The sequence below is a fragment of the Cygnus atratus genome, chromosome 1 (assembly GCF_013377495.2).
Source record: "Cygnus atratus isolate AKBS03 ecotype Queensland, Australia chromosome 1, CAtr_DNAZoo_HiC_assembly, whole genome shotgun sequence".
NCBI classification, from domain to species: domain Eukaryota; kingdom Metazoa; phylum Chordata; class Aves; order Anseriformes; family Anatidae; genus Cygnus; species Cygnus atratus.
This window is the reverse complement of record NC_066362.1, coordinates 186,991,820-187,009,440: the sequence shown is the minus strand read 5'-3', so window position 1 is coordinate 187,009,440 and position 17,621 is coordinate 186,991,820. Positions and strand designations below refer to the sequence as shown.

General features: G+C 45.1%; 1 protein-coding gene across 1 annotated transcript in view; it reads right to left on the bottom strand.

Annotated features, from left to right (window-relative positions):
• FLT1 (fms related receptor tyrosine kinase 1) overlaps positions 1-17,621 on the bottom strand; it is a 112,073-nt gene that overhangs the window by 24,262 nt on the left and 70,190 nt on the right. The window contains exons 13-16 of the mRNA XM_035542796.1: positions 17,250-17,540; positions 12,431-12,577; positions 7,245-7,376; positions 1,927-2,033 (exon numbers count right to left, since the gene is read on the bottom strand). Of these exons, the coding sequence (XP_035398689.1) occupies positions 1,927-2,033; positions 7,245-7,376; positions 12,431-12,577; positions 17,250-17,540 (677 nt within the window). The remainder of the gene's footprint in view (positions 1-1,926; positions 2,034-7,244; positions 7,377-12,430; positions 12,578-17,249; positions 17,541-17,621) is intronic.

The following is a 17,621-nucleotide window of genomic DNA, read 5'->3' as shown; positions in this document are numbered from 1 at the left end:
ATGTTGCTGGCTTTGTATGCTTTGGTTGCAAACATAACTAGATTAAAATGGCAGTAGCTAACAGCTCCTGCTTTGGTTGCCTTTCACAATCCCAAGTACCCAGAAAGTCAGTCCCAGGAAGGATTACAGTGATGCCTCGAGAAAAGTCAGGAGGCACAAAGCCTGGCTCCAAACCCTCTGCTGTAAAAGTAGCATTTTTTTATAAAGATGTGTGCCAGACAGCTCTTACCAGTCACTTTAGAAGAGATTTTAGGTGGACCCACCTCAAAGAGCAGTAGGGGAGTGGGAAGGTGCAGACAACTTCCTATGTTTCTCCATTCAGACTTGCTGAATAACAAACCTTTGGCACAATCAGAGCTTGGAAACAACATTTTGAGTGGCAATGAACTACTAAGTATATCATTTGACCCTGTATGCGTAACAGCCAGGCTTTAAGAAAATGCTCTGTTTTTCAAAGAGCGCTAAAGATTATTATTATTTTTTTCCGCTGTGGCAACGTCATTTGTATATGAAATTTAATTCAGAGCTAATTCTAGATGTAAATCCTTGAGAGTAAGAGTTTGTAACAGTAACACAGAGAAGACCGTAAACAGACTAATGCTAGTTGGAAAGGCTTGTCTGGAAAGAAACCTTCACTTGTCATCTAGTTTAAACCCCTTGCTCTGTAGCAAGAAGGATTATTTTTGTTCTCTGTCAAGAATCTAAGAAACAAATAACAACAACAAAAAAATCTGCAACTCCTTGCTACTTTTAGAACTTACATTTCTCCAAGGGCTGAACCCACAACTTTGCAGTCCTGTTACCAATTACTTTATCGTTACTGATGCGAAATCAGAACTGGTCCCAAATGCTTTGTCTCTGTACAGATATAAAGTTTCTCCACAGCTTTAACCTCTACTTTTCTCTCCCCCCAAGAAGTCTCCCATGCATTTCTTCTTACAAAAGCTTGCAGCAGTAGGGAGGCAGGAAGGACGACTACTGCCCTACAGCCCTGGTCCTGCACTCCCATCAGTCAACAGAAGTTCTCCATGTAAAACCTAAAATGCAGGCAGGCTGCGATGAAATGGTTTTGCAGGCTGCAGTCAGCTTGTCACACTCAGCCAGCTGGAGCGCATCCAGCCATAGGGGCTGAGAAAGGATGCCCGGTGCCTGCCCAGCTGGGCAATGGATGCAGCCAGGGCTCAGTGCTGCTGGGCAGTGGGAATGGGGAAAGGGGCTTGTGTGGCCCTTCCCCTTCTCCTATCCCACACTGAACCCCATCGTCCCAGCACCTCCTTTCCCTCAAATCCCTCTGTGCCCCTGAGATGCTCCAAGGTCCTTCTGCACTGCAGCAGGGTTGGATTTTCGGTGTTGACCTGTGGGTTTAGGGGTGGCATGGTGGGCTGTCAGCAGAAAGGAGAGCTAAACCATCCCGGGCACTCTTGGACGAGAAGGAAGGCAACTGACATTGTCACGATGATACAGGAGTATCTGTATGAGAGACTGCCCTGCCAAAACAACCTCAGTACAACATCACCTCGCAAGTGATGTAACTGTACCAGACACTGTGCACACACCAGACCTCACCGGGTCTGTGAGGATCTGTCATTCCTCCTCACTCCCATCTTCAAAGACACTGACGTGCCAAACTCCCACAGCTTTTAAAGGGATGGGAATGCCTTTGGTTGGAGTCAGGCACCCAAATGCTCGCAAGCCTGAGAGCCTTGCCCCCAGCCCTCAGCTCTCCAGCTTTGCTTACTCATACCCAGCCCCATGAGTCATTCCCTGGGCATCCATCTGCAGCCTGGTGGTGATTGCACAGGGAGTCACAGTGAGTGAATCCCAGTTTTTATATTCCTAGTAATCTCAGTAGCCTGGGAATAAATTTTTAAGATGATGGAGAGCCAGGCACCACGGCTGGGATCTCCCCCCATATCACAGCCTTACCCTCTTCAGCTTGCGTATGAAGAGAGTCAGCAGGAGCCAAAAGAGCGTCGCAGCCACACAGGTACAGGTCAAGGTTATCAGCTCCAGGTTTGACCTCTCTGGTGTGCCTGGGAAAATCAAGCAGCAAGCATTTTAGAAAACGACCTGCAAAGCCAGGTGCGGTTTGTGGTTCTCTGCCATTAAAATAAAATACCAGGAAGGACCAGCTTCTATTCAATGGGGCATTAATCTCTGTTTGGACTGGAAAAATAAGGTCTCCTCAGCACAGCCATTGTACTGAATGCAGAAAAAAAGCACTAGATCCATCAGAAAACTTTTTGGTAAAAAGTCAGCCCCTCTTAGGGGTGCAGGAGGTGAAGTCAACCAGGTGAGGGATGGCCGGTCAGACGATCGTTTCATTTTGAGTTGGAAATACAGCTGTGGGGTATTTTTAGACATTTTTTTTTCTCTGTGTGAGAATGTGTGTGGGCCTGCTCATGCAGTTTCACGATACAACAGTGAAACCCATCTGGCCACGTCTGCATCCGAGAGAGGAGCAGAGGGCAGGGAATCACTTGGTCCCGAGCCACGCCGGGAGCTTGTGGTGCTGCGGACACCCATGGCTCCAGTGCTGCTGCCTGGGTTTTGCTGCCCAGGGGGGTTTCTGCCTCTCCCTGGGCACTGTGCCTGCTCCAGCCCTGCCGGGGGAGCCCCTCTGTGCTGGTTGCTGAGCCCTGCAGCACAGCCATCACCCAGAACCTCTCTGGGGATGCTTAAAAGGGTCGTGGCACAGCCGGCAGGGGTCCACAAGCCTTCACGTGGTCTGGATGAATCAGAAGGAGCAGGAGCTGGGGGCTCAGCTCACACCTCCATCCCGTGGTGACCCAGCAGGATCCGTGCCCTTGGGTCTCCTGCGGTCACAGCCGTGGTTCCCCAGGGGGACATGGAGCCCGTACTGTGCCCAGTGGAGCTGGCAGAGCCCAGCTGGCAGGGAGCACGGAGGGCTCTCCAAACCCCAGAACAAATCAAACACAGGAAGGGAAAAACAAAAACAACAGCAGCAGAAAAGGGAGCAGCGAGAAAACATGAGCATTAGAAATCTGGAGAGTATTAGAGCTGACTGACAGATTTAAAAAAAAAAAAAAAAGCCAAAATAAAATTCACTTCAGACTGCTACTTAGGGACTCATAAAATGGTTTCAGAGCAGTCTGTTTTGCAAATCCTGTGATCATGTCAAAATACCACGCTTCCCACAATATGTTTGCCATCCGACTGGTAGCAAATGCAAGAAGAAATCATGCTCTGCCTTTTATTCTGATACACCCTCCGGAGAGAGAAAACGAGAGGACAAGAAGGAGTAATTCTGCACAGGATTTCACAGTAGTTTTGTCAACTCCACTGGCAGCACTTTCAGGCCCCAGGCAGCTCGGTGTTGCTCCTGACAAACGAAGAAGGAAGGAGTGATGTCTCGCTGGTGGGCTCACCAGGGAATGCAGAGGGAGGTGTTGCCTGGTTTGGGGCAAGGCTGCAGAGTTTTGTGCAGAATTTAAATGGCTTCCTTTAGCTGTGGCTTGACTAGCACAACACCTAAATATTTAATCTCTAAAGGTGATATATCCAGCCCCGTGTCTGAGTTTCTGCAGGCACATCCATTCTGGAGTTTTGAGAATAAAGCTCATTGAAGGAAAACACAACTCTAAGTGGAGGTAAAAAGTACCTATTTCAACAAAATACCACGAGTGTTTTCAAAAGCATGAGTATTTTTAAAGAACTTGATTTAAATACAGGCTGTATTGATGGCAAAGATGATACATCCTGAGGCAGCTTGCCTGTCCACTAGCATTCGGCTTCCCTTTTACACAGGGATCTGCTCCTCCCGTCTGAGCAACACCCATGCAGATGGCAAGTAACAGCCTCTAACCCTTGCTCAGCAGAACCTGCAGGGGCTGATGGTTCCTTTCTTGCCACTGTTCCATATGGCAGGGCTCACAAAACCTGTGAGACACAACACAGCCGCCCCGGGCAGGAGGCAGCAGCTTCCCCACAGCTCCTGTACGCGGGAGTTGGTGAAGGGATGCAAAGGCACTGTCTGTGAAATGCCCCAGTGACTTTAGGAAACCAGAGCACGTTTCTCCAATCTGGGGTTGGGTTAGGTTATAAACATTGGGTTCCTAATCTTGTTAAAGCCTGGCAGCCAGAGCTGGCTGAACGCCTTGCAGCAGGGTAAAAAAGGGCTTGATCTGAAGCAAAACAGGTAGGGTAGGGCACTCGGGTGTCAAGCAAGGAAAAAGCAATGGATGAGGCACCAATTCCTCTCTGCTGCACCCAAAGTGCCCCCCACCCCTACACTAATGGATCCTGCCCTGCTCGACCCAAATGATCTTGTGGTCACAGCCCTGCAGCACTGGGAAGGGTGCTCAGAGATGCTGAGGGATTTCCATCCTTGAAGGTTTTTGCATTTCAGCCAAAACCACCTCTGACTAGAGGTAGAGTTGATGATGTTCATGGTTTGAGCTGGAGACCAGGCTAGACACCTCCAGGGCTCTCTTCCAACCCACTTTGGAGATCCCCTGTAGTATCAGGAGTTTTAAGTGTCCCCTGATGTTCTTCTTTTCTCTTACGGTCATCCACATAACCCAGGCTGAACCACGTTCAGTAAACAAGGGAATTCCAGATAAACTTCATGGAAACATTCCTGATGACTTCAGAATCAGTGTGGCCCAAAAAGGACAACAGCTTTATGAGATACAAAGTCGGAAAGGTGGGTAGGTACAGAGACAGTTACATGAGAAGCAAACACCCTTTCCACAGTGTCAGAGCAGTTCAGTGGATGCTTCACAAATGCGATGCTTTCCTTTCCCATCAGCAGGGATCACGTGAAGTTATGAAGCAATAGCTCTAATTCAGGGCATTTTGCTGGATTCATTTGCTTGTTACAGGCCTGGATTTCAGTGACTGTGATGGTCTCCTTCTTTCACCAGCACCCTTGCAGGCGGTTGCACTTCTGCCACCAGCTCTCTCACTGGCTCCCACTGGGAGGGAGCGGTGTGCCAGGGTCACCAGAAGAAGTAAGGACATGGCTTCAGTGGCAACTGGGAGCAGTGCAGCAAAGCTGCCCGAGACAGCCTGTGTCCCCTCCATGTCCCCTCCGTGTCCAGCCTGTGTCCCCTCTGTGGCTGCTCAGGCAGCCATTTCTTGTCCTCGTTAAGTCCATTCAGATTCACTGCCTCTTCAGCTCCTCAGCCAAGAACAAATGGACAGCTTGCTCTAACATATCCGCAAACACAGTCCCTTGTCTCCTCAGGCAGCCCTACGAGCAAGGCTTCCAAACCAAACAAGGGCTGTGATTATTAAAGACAGCCCTTGGATTCCACCATCCATTCATCCATGGCTGGTACAAAAATAACGCATTGTTTTATCTGTGAGCATAAGAATGTTTTTTCAGAGGAAATAAAAAGAGCAGACAGTTTCCTTCCTGGCTCATTTGCAAACTGCCCTTCTAATCTGCTCAGCACAGCCACCGACGTGGGGCGTTGCTCTGCCGCCTTTGATCTGGAAAGCCAGGGGACAGTGGACGGCTTTGTGGCAGTGGCAGTGGCATGGTGTGTGTGCTGAGAAAGGCAAGGAAGGGGTAAAACCTAGAGAGGGACCCATGTTAAACCCTCAATTTTGTCCCTGCAGGCTGAGGGATGGTCTGTGAGGCTGCCATTCCCCAAGAGGAGGACAGGGACTCCACTTCGGAGAAGACTGCCAGGTCTGGAGTGAGCGAAGATGCTTCCAGTGACATCCCCTTGTGCAGTCAGAAGAGAGGGGGTAGAAAGGCATTTTCCCTGATGACAGCAGATAAGAAAATCTCTCTCTCTGTTGCATCTAGTCTCAGACTATAAATTTTAATACAGTAGACTTCATCTCCTGCTCGTCTAAGAGCTCCCATAGGAATCACGCAAGCACATCGTCAGCGGTCCCCGCAGGGCATGTAACCAGAGAAGAAGCCTTCCTGGCTTCTGTCTTCATTTTCTCTGGTTCATGTACAAGGAGATATGACTTCCTAGAAGCCATCTGACAGAAAGAGTGTGGTTGAAATAAATAGCTGAGATACAATGATACAAAAATCAATACCATAATGAATTACATTGTCCAGAGCTATCAATTAGCATTGGTTGCATTGGACAGCTAGTACTTAAGGACAAGTCATTCTTTTAGTGATTACAATAGCTATTAAAACCCTAGCATTATTCAGAAGGAGATGGGGGTTTTTAACTCCCTGATTATACCCGTTAGGCCAGCCCACATGTACATATTCTTATCCCTGATCTTTTAAAAGAGCTTTGTTGTATCGTCAATGATACCCATTAACTGAGGCTGCTGACACACTCGTGGCAGAAAATCAATACTGGTTTACCAGCTGTAATTGTCTTTTGCTGTAGGGCACTATCCAAATACTCAGCAGCATTCAGATACATTTAGCAATTCTATGAGAACAGCTACAAAGACATAATCCCTGCTTGAGAGACCAGGTGGTAATCAAACTGTTCTCTAAAAAGAGAAACTAAATGCACTTAGGACTATTTACTTAAAAATGAGATCAATAAGACAGGTTATATCAAATTCATACATGGCACTGACTTACATGGAGAATGTCAACCTGCTTCTCCTATCTCATAACAGATGAACCAAAAAGATATTCAATGAAACTGAAAAGTCACTGAATTAACTTTATTTTAATGCAATGTACAATTACTTAGTGGAAGTCACTGAGGTGACTCAGGTCTGAGTCAAGCTTGGCAGAAGGCAGAACAATGCTGGATGTTTAAAGGAATAGCAAAATAACTCAAGTAATGGCTACAGAAATCACTAGATCATACCTACTTCTTACAGTAAGTACCTTTAAAATGCATTTCTACCTATTGCTAGGCTAAAGTCTTCAGGTCTGATTTGGCAGTTCACTTTACATTGAAAATAAGCCAATTAAAATATCCCAGACCTCTAATTTTTGTGGAATTAACCTGAAATGGGAAAATGAGGGGGTAGGAGGGTGTTCCTTATTTTGTTTTTTTGTTTGTTTTGATGATGCTAAATTTACATCTGTCTTCTACCCTGACCTGATCTTTGTTGGGCTGAAGCAATTCTTCTTTTTAGGTCAGTGTAAACACTCTCTGAGTTAGCATTTCCTGTTAGGCTTCCTTTCCAACCTGGTACGTTTCCCTTGCTAGGACTTCCTTCAGATTGCTGCTTTCAGAGCTCCCCACATGCTCCCCAAGTCATACCCCCCCACCTTTCCAGCCAGAACAAGACCATCACTCGGGCAAGCTTGCTCTTCCCACGTAATGCACCTTTACCTTGTACTGTGACATACGCTGAGCTCTCCACAGACCCTTTTAGGTTGGTGGCTATGCACTGGTAAAGTCCTTCGTCCTCCTCTTTTACTCTTTCAATAAACAACATTCGGCTTCCAGGCCCTAAAATTATTCCTGTGAAATGAAATATTTTGCAATGAGCGGTAGCCAGGGGATAAACAAAAACAGACACTTGTGTAATAATATCTGCTTCAAGTTTTTCCCAAAAGAAATCTGAGTTGCAGACTGTACAGCGCAGTGTTCTCTGCAAGAAAGCCAAATATGCTTGGAAGCTTTGGGAACCTTTTGGAAATGAGTGTTTACAAAGCACTTGTGTGAGTGAAAAAGCTCAGCCTAAGGGAATTAACCTGGGAGCAGTTGGTATCTCGTGTACTGATTAGCACTGTGGTTGGACACTCTTCCAAGCAAGCTTCTCATCATGTCTCCAAGTTTTAGAAAATGGGTGGTCTGACTGCTTACCACTGCACTCACAGGAGCAGTTCCACTGCAGAAGCAGCTACAGCTTTGAGCAGTCCCAAGCCCCAGCTCACTTGCTCGTGTGGCTGGGGACATTGGGCCCCTTCTCAGAAGGACCCCAGCTAATGCAAGGAGAGGTCCCATGAGGTGTACCCTAAAACATGGGAGTTACCTGCAGTTTTCAACACCTCTCTTATTCCAGCTGGGTCAAACCTTAAACCAGCCTGGATGATATTCCAGCAAGCAAGGAAGGGGCAGGCAGCAGATTTGGCCTCAGCCCGCCTTTCAGGAGTGATATAGCCAGGAAATGTGCAGTCAAGTACACACTTGTGCGTTTGGCTCCATCCGAACCACATTCCCATTGAAGTGTACTCCCACCATCTATTCCAGGCAGCTAACTAAAGTGCTCTGACCTACCCTGTAGAAATGTCTTCCTGGATCCTAACCTCATGTGTTGCATTATGCCAAAGTTAAGCACATAACATCCATTCTAGATGACAGTGTGAATAATGCACACTACAACTATGTGGTCGTGGTAAAACTTCACAGAATCTGGCTGTATATAAAGTTCAGTGACTGTGTTGGAGGTCTGTGCATGCCTGCAACTCACTTTGACAAATACGCAGAGTTCTTCCTGTTGCCTTTACTCATGCCTGTCCTGGTTTCAGGTAGGACAGAGTTAATTTTCCTCCTAGTAGCTGGTAGGGTGCTATGTTTTGGATTAGGATGGGAAGAGCGCTGATAACATGCTGATGTTTTAATTGTTGTAGAGCAATGCTTACACCAAGCCAAGGACTTTTCAGCTTCTCGCTCTGTCCTGCTAGCGAGCAGGCTGGGGATGCAGCAGGAGCTGGGAGGGGACAGACCCAGGACAGCTGACCCAAACTGGCCAAAGGGGTATTCCATACCATCTGACGTCATGCTGAACAATATATACGGGTGGCTAGCCAGGGTGAGGGGGGGGCCGGCTGCTCGGGGATAGGCTGGGCATCGGTCAACGGGTGGTGAGCAATTGCATTGTGCATCACTTATTTCGTACACATTATTACTATTAATACTATTATTATTATTATTACTGTTCTTATTATTTTCCTGTCTTAATAAACTGTCTTTATCTCAACTCACAGGCTTCACTTTCCCATTTCTCTCCCCCATCCCACAGAGGGAGGGGGGAGAGTGAGCGAATGGCTGTGTGGTGTTTAGCTGCCAGCCGGGCTAAACCACAACAGTCCTTTTGGCGCCCAACGTGGGGCCCGAAGGGTTGAGATAGCGACAGATTTGACCAGAGTGTGTTAAACTAAAATTGGTATAAGTATTCGACCTGCATAATAGTTGCTAGTCACAATGTTGATTGCCTTAATCTCAAGTCTGCTGTGCCTGTTTCCCAAATTGAGTTTTATAGCACATTACATTCTGTATGTGCTCCCTGTCATGCTGTTTATCCTTTCCGGGCCCTGGTTTAAGATTGTTATGGTACTGTGTGGTGTAACGATGGCTTATGAAATGATGAGATTTCTGGTCATGACTCTAACCTGGTATTTGTACTCAGCACTGTCGTCGACTCTATACTTCGGAAACCATATCTCAGAAACTATTAGCAATTACACCTATTGCCTTTTTTCATCAGGGAGCCAATCTGTGGAGGGGACAGGGGAAGATATTTTTTCCTACCTGTTCACTCTCCCTTCCTCCTTCACCACCCTCTTATCCCCCGAGCTAGTTACGGTAGCTCTCCAAGATGTTGAATATCCTTGGGATACTCAGACCAGCATGCTCTTGTTGTTATGTCTCCTGAATGCACTTCAGGTTTTGTTTAAGGTTAAACAAGCTACCAGAAAATGAGAAGAAATATGCCCTGTTCACTGATGGGTCCTGTCTTATTGTGGGAAAGCATCGGAGATGGAAAGCTGCTGTATGGAGTCCTACATGACGAGTTGCAGAAGCTGCTGAGGGAGAAGGTGAATCGAGTCAGTTTGCAGAAGTGAAAGCCGTTCAGCTGGCCTTAGATATTGCTGAACGAGAAAAGTGGCCAGTTCTCTATCTCTATACTGATTCATGGATGGTAGCAAATGCCCTGTGAGGGTGGCTACAGCAATGGAAGCAGAACAACTGGGAGCGCAGGGGCAAACCCATCTGGGCTGCTGCATTGTGGCAAGATATTGCTGCCCGGGTAGAGAACCTGGTTGTAAAGGTACGCCATGTAGATGCTCATGTGCCCAAGAATCGGGCTACTGAAGAACATCAAAACAACCAGCAGGTGGATCAGGCTGCTAAGATTGAAGTGGCTCAGGTGGACCTGGACTGGCAACATAAAGGTGAATTATTTATAGCCCGATGGGCCCATGACACCTCAGGCCATCAAGGCAGAGATGCAACATACAGATGGGCTCGTGACCGAGGGGTGGACCTGACCATGGGCACTATAGCACAGGTTATTCATGATTGTGAAACATGTGCTGCAATTAAGCAAGCCAAACGATCAAAGCCTCTTTGGTGTGGAGGACGATGGCTGAAATACAAATATGGAGAGGCCTGGCAGATTGATTACATCACACTCCCCCAAACCCGCAACGGCAAGCGCCACGTACTTACAATGGTGGAAGCAACCACCGGATGGCTGGAAACATATCCTGTGCCCCATGCCACCGCCCGGAACACTATCCTGGGCCTTGAAAAGCAAGTCCTCTGGCGACATGGCACCCCAGAAAGAATTGAGTCAGACAATGGGACTCATTTCCGAAACAACCTTATAGACACTTGGGCCAAAGAACATGGTATTGAGTGGGTGTATCACATCCCCTATCATGCACCAGCCTCCGGGAAAGTTGAAAGATACAATGGACTGTTAAAGACTACACTGAAAGCAATGGGTGCTGGGACATTCAAAAACTGGGAAACACATTTGGCAAAGGCCACCTGGTTAGTCAATACTAGAGGATCTGCCAACCGAGCTGGACCTGCCCAATCAAACCTGTTACGCACTGTAGAAGGGGATAACGTTCCTGTAGTGCACGTAAGAAACATGCTGGGTAAGACAGTCTGGGCTACTCCTGCCTCAGGAAAAGGCAAACCCATTCGTGGGATTGCTTTTGCTCAGGGACCTGGATGCACTTGGTGGGTAATGCAAAAGAATGGGGAGGTCCGGTGTGTACCTCAAGGGGACCTAATACTGGGTGAGAATAGCCCATGAGTTGAATTGTAGTATGTTAATTATCATATAATACTGTATGTCATCACTACCATGATTGCTATATATCATAGATGAAAATGGTGATTAATTAGAAGGTATTGGAAAGAGTGTAACCTGAGCATGACATAAATGGTATGGAATAAGGGGTGGATATCTGTCCTGGTTTCAGCTAGGACAGAGTTAATTTTCCTCCTAGTAGCTGGTAGGGTGCTATGTTTTGGATTAGGATGGGAAGAGCGCTGATAACATGCTGATGTTTTAATTGTTGTAGAGCAGTGCTTACACCAAGCCAAGGACTTTTCAGCTTCTCGCTCTGTCCTGCTAGCGAGCAGGCTGGGGGTGCAGCAGGAGCTGGGAGGGGACAGACCCAGGACAGCTGACCCAAACTGGCCAAAGGGGTATTCCATACCATCTGACGTCATGCTGAACAATATATACGGGTGGCTAGCCGGGGTGAGGGGGGGGCCGGCTGCTCGGGGATAGGCTGGGCATCGGTCAACGGGTGGTGAGCAATTGCATTGTGCATCACTTATTTCGTACACATTATTACTATTAATACTATTATTATTATTATTACTGTTCTTATTATTTTCCTGTCTTAATAAACTGTCTTTATCTCAACTCACAGGCTTCACTTTCCCATTTCTCTCCCCCATCCCACAGAGGGAGGGGGGAGGGTGAGTGAACGGCTGTGTGGTGTTTAGCTGCCAGCCGGGCTAAACCACAACAATGCCATAGTAATTTCCAAGGCAGGACAGAACCTCAAATATAAATTTTCTAAAATGCTGGTATTTAAGACTACACAGGATTCAAGTTTCTACAGACCAAACCTCCTGAACCATTTTTGCTGAGCCCGTAATGTGATCTCATTGTGTGCTCCTGATTTGAATGTGCATGAATTTGCATGAGAAAGGTTTTCCTTTTCTCCCCATCATTCACTTCCACCTGAAATCTCCAAGGAACACTTCCATATCAGAGCTGGAAGTTTAGTAGCATAAACTGATGTTTGAAGCTAATTTGGACACAGCAGAAAACATCTCCCAATTTTTTCCTGCAGTAGCAGCATGTCACCTGGGAAGTTGTTCCTTTCTGCTGCAGGAAACATTGGATTCCCCTGGTTCAGTCAGACACATTTCAATTTTAGGGACCCCAGAGATGGAATTAGCCTGGCAGTTAGGCTGTGAATCTAGAACAAACTTTGCATGCTTGACCAGAGGCTTCCCCTGGTACTTGTACACCTCACTCAAGCTTAACTTTCTCCTGCCTATCTGTACTCTGGCCAAGACACCTGGTCTTTAGGCTCCCTCTATAGTAAATGAAGAGAAATAAGATACTCTGGAGATGACTCTTCTAAGATGTAAAATGAGATATTAGTATCTATATTTTTCCCTCTGAATCCACAGGGACCTGTTGTGTCTACACCTCCAGCCTGGTTGACATTTTGGAGTTCAAATGGTCTCTGAAAGCACAAAGGACACAACAAAAAGTCTGTACAAGGTGGGGAGACATACAGAGCTCTCACCTGATTCTTGGTGTATTTCCTGATGGTTTTTAAGCCAGGTTATCTGGGGCTCAGGGATGCCATGAACCTGGCAGTCCAACATGGCAGAGTTACTGGTGTTCACAGTCTGATCCATGAGCTGCCGCAGCAGGGCTGGTGCCTCTTGAGCTACGAGACAAAACAACACCTCCGTTTTACATTCCTGTAACTGTGGGGGCTAAATTATCCTCACTACCCGCCCTTTACTGATGTTAGAGATTGCTAGTTAGTTGTTCACAGATCTTATTTACTGTTCCATTTTGTGTTCGGTGTGTGCTGAGTACTCCTGTTACTCAGCAGGAGCAGGTTGTGATGGCCAACAAACACCCAACACTGACCTCGTTTAACAGATTTCCTCAGTTCCATTATCAACCACATTGGTTTACTAAAAGCACCACATTTCTATGAAAACATCAGAAGGAGGAAACCCTGAGACCAAAGCTGTCAACAATCAGCAGGACACCCTTGCAGCAGAACATCACTGATGGCACTGCACAACACACCATGATACCCACAAATGTGAATTTTATCATTTACTTACTTTAAAGAACACATTTATGAATTGCATTCAGTAAGCCCACACAGCCTAAAATGAGAAACGATGAGCACAAAAGCATTGTGTTACATGTCCCAACGTCTTCACAAATTCTTCCACTTCTGTGTCTCACATATTTGGCTGAGCACACCAAGGCCTGGCCAAACCACATCACTGCTCGCCTGCCAAAGCTGCTCTGGTGAGAAATGTACCCATGTCCTCCAGCAGCCCACGGACTCTGGAAACCCTCATGGCAGGGGCCGAAGCTGAGTGCTAGCACACCATGCATCATAGCGACGCGGCTCCTGTTTCACTTTAATCTACCAAAATCCAGGCAAACACAATGCAATAAAACACATCCATGACATTTAGTGACAGTGAATATTGGGAGCGTGGCTCATCTGTACTGCTTCTGCTCGAGGGCTGAACAGAAGGGCATTTCAAAAACACTCTAGACATCATGTCAAAGTCATCCCGGAAAGATGCGAAACAGCAAATCCCTCTTATCCTCTTTTCAGCACTTTACCACTCCTTCCCCCATTTCATACAGGGCTGAAAGGCGTTCTGACAAAGACCAGGGTACTTGCAGCATTTATGTGCATTATATGGTAACACATCTCTGTCACACTGGCAACTCTCACACGATCCTTTCTGGTATTTTGTTTCCTTAAAAGCAGTGGTGGAGAATCCAGAGAGCTCCTGAGCAATCTCACAGATGCAGATGCACTGCAGATTCCCTTGAATTCCCCAGCCCCGCAAGAACTGAATTATTTGCAAGTTTTCCTTTCAAAGATGCTGCCAGAATTAGTAGTCACTAACACAGTGAGACACACATTGTAAAACATGAAATAAAACAAAATAAAGTAATAATAAAAAAAAAAACTCCCCTTGCAGATTTTTTCTTTTGGACTGCAGTAGATATCAATACCCCAAGTTCAAGTATAATACCAGCTAAATTTCTGACACTCTGTGTTTGAAAGATTATACTCTATCCTCTCACAAAAAAAAAGACTGTCTATAAGACATTTCCATCTTCACAATCATTAAGTTACCAGCCGTGAATAAAAGCTCTCCTGAAATGTTAAGCACCTACGCACCACCAGCTTACAAAGTGTGCATGAACCCCGCAGAACTAAAAGCTTTGTCATGCTTTTAATCTGTCTATGAGCAGGCACCTTTTGACACACATACACAAGCTGAGGAGAGCCCCATGTTTTGCATTTATCAGCAATAAATGATGGACACCCCAGCCCAGACATCCAAAATGAAGGCAGACAAGATGACACAAACAAAGGCAAACCACACATTCCATGAGTTATTTGTGATTAATTTTAATTTGTTTATAGCCATACACTAAAGTTGGGTTTTCATATTAAAAACTTTCTTTTTTAAAACTCAGATCCAGTCATCATTCACATACTTCCAATAATTTCTCTGCTGCAATCAGCTGATTTTTCAAGGACTCTCTCAACCTGAGGGTTAGGTTTGCAAGCCACCTGCTTTCTCCTGCTCAGTTTTGCAGCGTAGCCATGGGGTGGGAGTTTCAAACACAGGCTTTGCCTCCCTGCTCTGCTTGCCCCAAAGCTTCAGGGTTGGGTGCCAAGAGCCAGACTCTGCTCTCAGTTGCCCCAGGGAACTTCATTGTAGGCAGTTTGGCCCAGGGCAGTGACGAGAGGTCACAGAAGGGAGAAGGGGGCGCCAACGTCACAGCACACAGCAGACCCAGGGTGGTATGGGGGAGGATTTCCATTTCCAAAAGCAATCAATGGCAAGAGGGGAGAACACATTAAGGTTTGTTCATTTTGGGGTATACTTCCCATTCTGTCCATTTTTTGCCCTTTGTTACTGTTATGTTGTTTGTTCACTTACTTTTATTAACCAGTACAAAAATATAAATACAAGCTTTAATTTTAACACAAAAAAAAGGAAAACAAAGAAAGAAATATAATTCACACCTTTCTCCCTAAATAATATTTTACACAACAAAAGGCAGAGGAATTCCCCAAACCACTGAGGTTCCCCCATCCTCTGAGGACATCAAAAGTGACAGTAGTCTTTATCTGGCCACTGAGAACTGCTTTCCAGAGAGTTTTCTCTGTGCCTCCCAATAGAGGTGGCCCCACAGAGATTTCACAACGTCCTTGCACAGCGTGGCCCTCTGAGCACCAGTCAAGACCAGGCTGGCAGGACGTCCACCCAGCAGTAATGCACATCATTGCAATTCACAACCATTTCATGGAGGAGCAGGCTAATGGCCTAATTTTTTTTTTTTTCATCCACAGTCATATTGCCTGGCAACTGGCTGCTACAAGTCATCACACTCTGGCTCCCAAGGCCATGGAAAATTCAGAACGTCCTGTCATCACCGCCCACCTTGTCATCAAATGTCTTCTCACAAAATAGCCTCATCAAAAAGGGGATTCTGTATTGTGATCCTTCTGAAGACTTGCAAATGCTACAGAGCACATTTGCCCCATTTTTAAGCCATCACCAATGATTTCGCTTGCTTTTTAGGCGTATTTTAGGAAAAAAAGAGACCCAGGTCCCTTTGCAAGAACACATTGTTTCTGGAAGCCATCACACTAATAATGAACAAAAGAGCTACTGTATACAAGCAGGCTATAGGTGACATTTCAAGATATAAATGATTATTCTTTTCTTTACTCTGACAACTTCCAGGTTATCAATTGTTTTCTAAGCATTTTAGGCTCCATGAAGCTGGCATTATGGGGAAATGCTATTGTTTACCCTTTCACACTTGACAAAAGCAATTCCCACGTGAAAGACAAGTTTAGCCGTGGGACACAGTCTTGATACCTAAAGGAGGAAATAGTCTGGTGAGTTCCCAAGCGCAAGAAACTGTCATGTTGTCACCCTCTATTTTAAAAGCACAGCCACTTTGTTCCTTCGCTGTAGCTATTTTGGTCACTACGGTCTGTTTTGTTATGGCTTATGTAAATGCTATATGAATGATCAATCATAAATGTAACCAAAAATAATAAAAGCTATGTATTGTAAAAAAATAAAGTTATCAGATCTATTAAAAATAGTAACTTCTTCCTTATACAGAATTTATAATACACAGAAACATCTCATAGCAAAATCGTGACGAAGGAATCAAAAAGGGAAACAATCACAAGGAAGTTTAAGGTTGCCCTTAATTCTCCTTCAGCAGTTTAGTTGGTTCTTAATCCCCATAATAAATCCAATTGTCATTTGATACCAAAAGCAATGAATATTTTTAATGGATTCAGTTTTGAACCTCTGTTTTTAAAATAAGTATTAAACCTCTCACTGTGCTGGCTGCAACCTTGTCAGCCATGTTAGTGGGATATTTCTCTTTTAATAAAATAATTACAACATTACAAATTCCTGTATCTTCAGTCCAGGAACAATACTCATGCTTTTTATCAATAGCTTTTTACATTAGTGCAGAACTGACTTTAAAAATTGACCAACACAGCAACTGGAAATCTACCTGGATTTATTTGGAGAAACACAGTTCACGTCTGTCAGTTTTTAAATCATCATTATTATAAATGATATTATAGGTCTGTGCATTATATCAACATTTTTATTTCTTCCCTGCATACTTCCTTTAGAAGATACTTTTTAAGATTAATGTACTTTAGTGTAGAAAATAATTTCAAATAAATAAGCATTAGAACTTGCTCAGCAGGTAATATTTATAAGTCCATCAAGATCAGATTAAAATAAAAAATATATAGTCCAGTCAATCTCAAACTGAGTTGTGCTCATTCTGCACATTAAAGTTAACTTATTAAATGTCCGTTGTTGACTGAAACAGCAGTTTTTTAAGTTAATCAGTTTATTCAGCTTTGACACTTTTGACGAGGCCGATATCAAAGTGGAAGAAAAGATTGATCCAAAGTTTTCCTGATCGCTCAGTAGGAGACACAGCAAGAGAAAAAAAAGAACAACATGCAAAATGTAGCACAGGGGATCTTCCAAACCCCAGCTTCCACGTGCTTTGTCAAAGCAGAAAACACCCGTCTGAACTCAACTGGAAGCTCATGCGATATGATTTTGTTTGCTATTCCTCCTATGTCCAACCCATGGGGGAATGTGCACCACCTCAGGGCCTGAAAGGTAGCAACAGCAATAAAAAATCAAGATGATGTGAGACACCTGTTACTGTTTAATGAGTCCTTTAATGTTTTACATTGCTTTGTGTTGTACAATCATTCCTTGTGCTCTTATATTTGAGGATCCGAGAGTAAACAGCCTTTTTGTTGCAGTGCTCACCTCTGATTGTAACGTCTTTCTTTTGAAGCACTTCTTTCCCCGTGTATATGTTCCTTGCTCGGCAGACATAGGTGCCTGAGTGTGCCAGGGAAACGTTCTTGATGGTCAGAGTGAGGGTGATGGAGTACTCCTTGTTGAGGGCCCTTCTTGCTTTCGTTTGGTTGTTGACTGTCCTCGGTAAAATCCAAGCGATGTCTTTGTACAGGAATTTGTTGGCTGAACAGGACAATACCAAATTCTCTCCTTCAATGGGCATTTTTTCCAAATTAATGTGGAATCCACTCGGTACATCTGTCAAAAATCAAGAACACCCTTTAGTTTATGTGAAATGAATGAGCCAAAATTAACATGGCATATATTTTCCCCTTTATC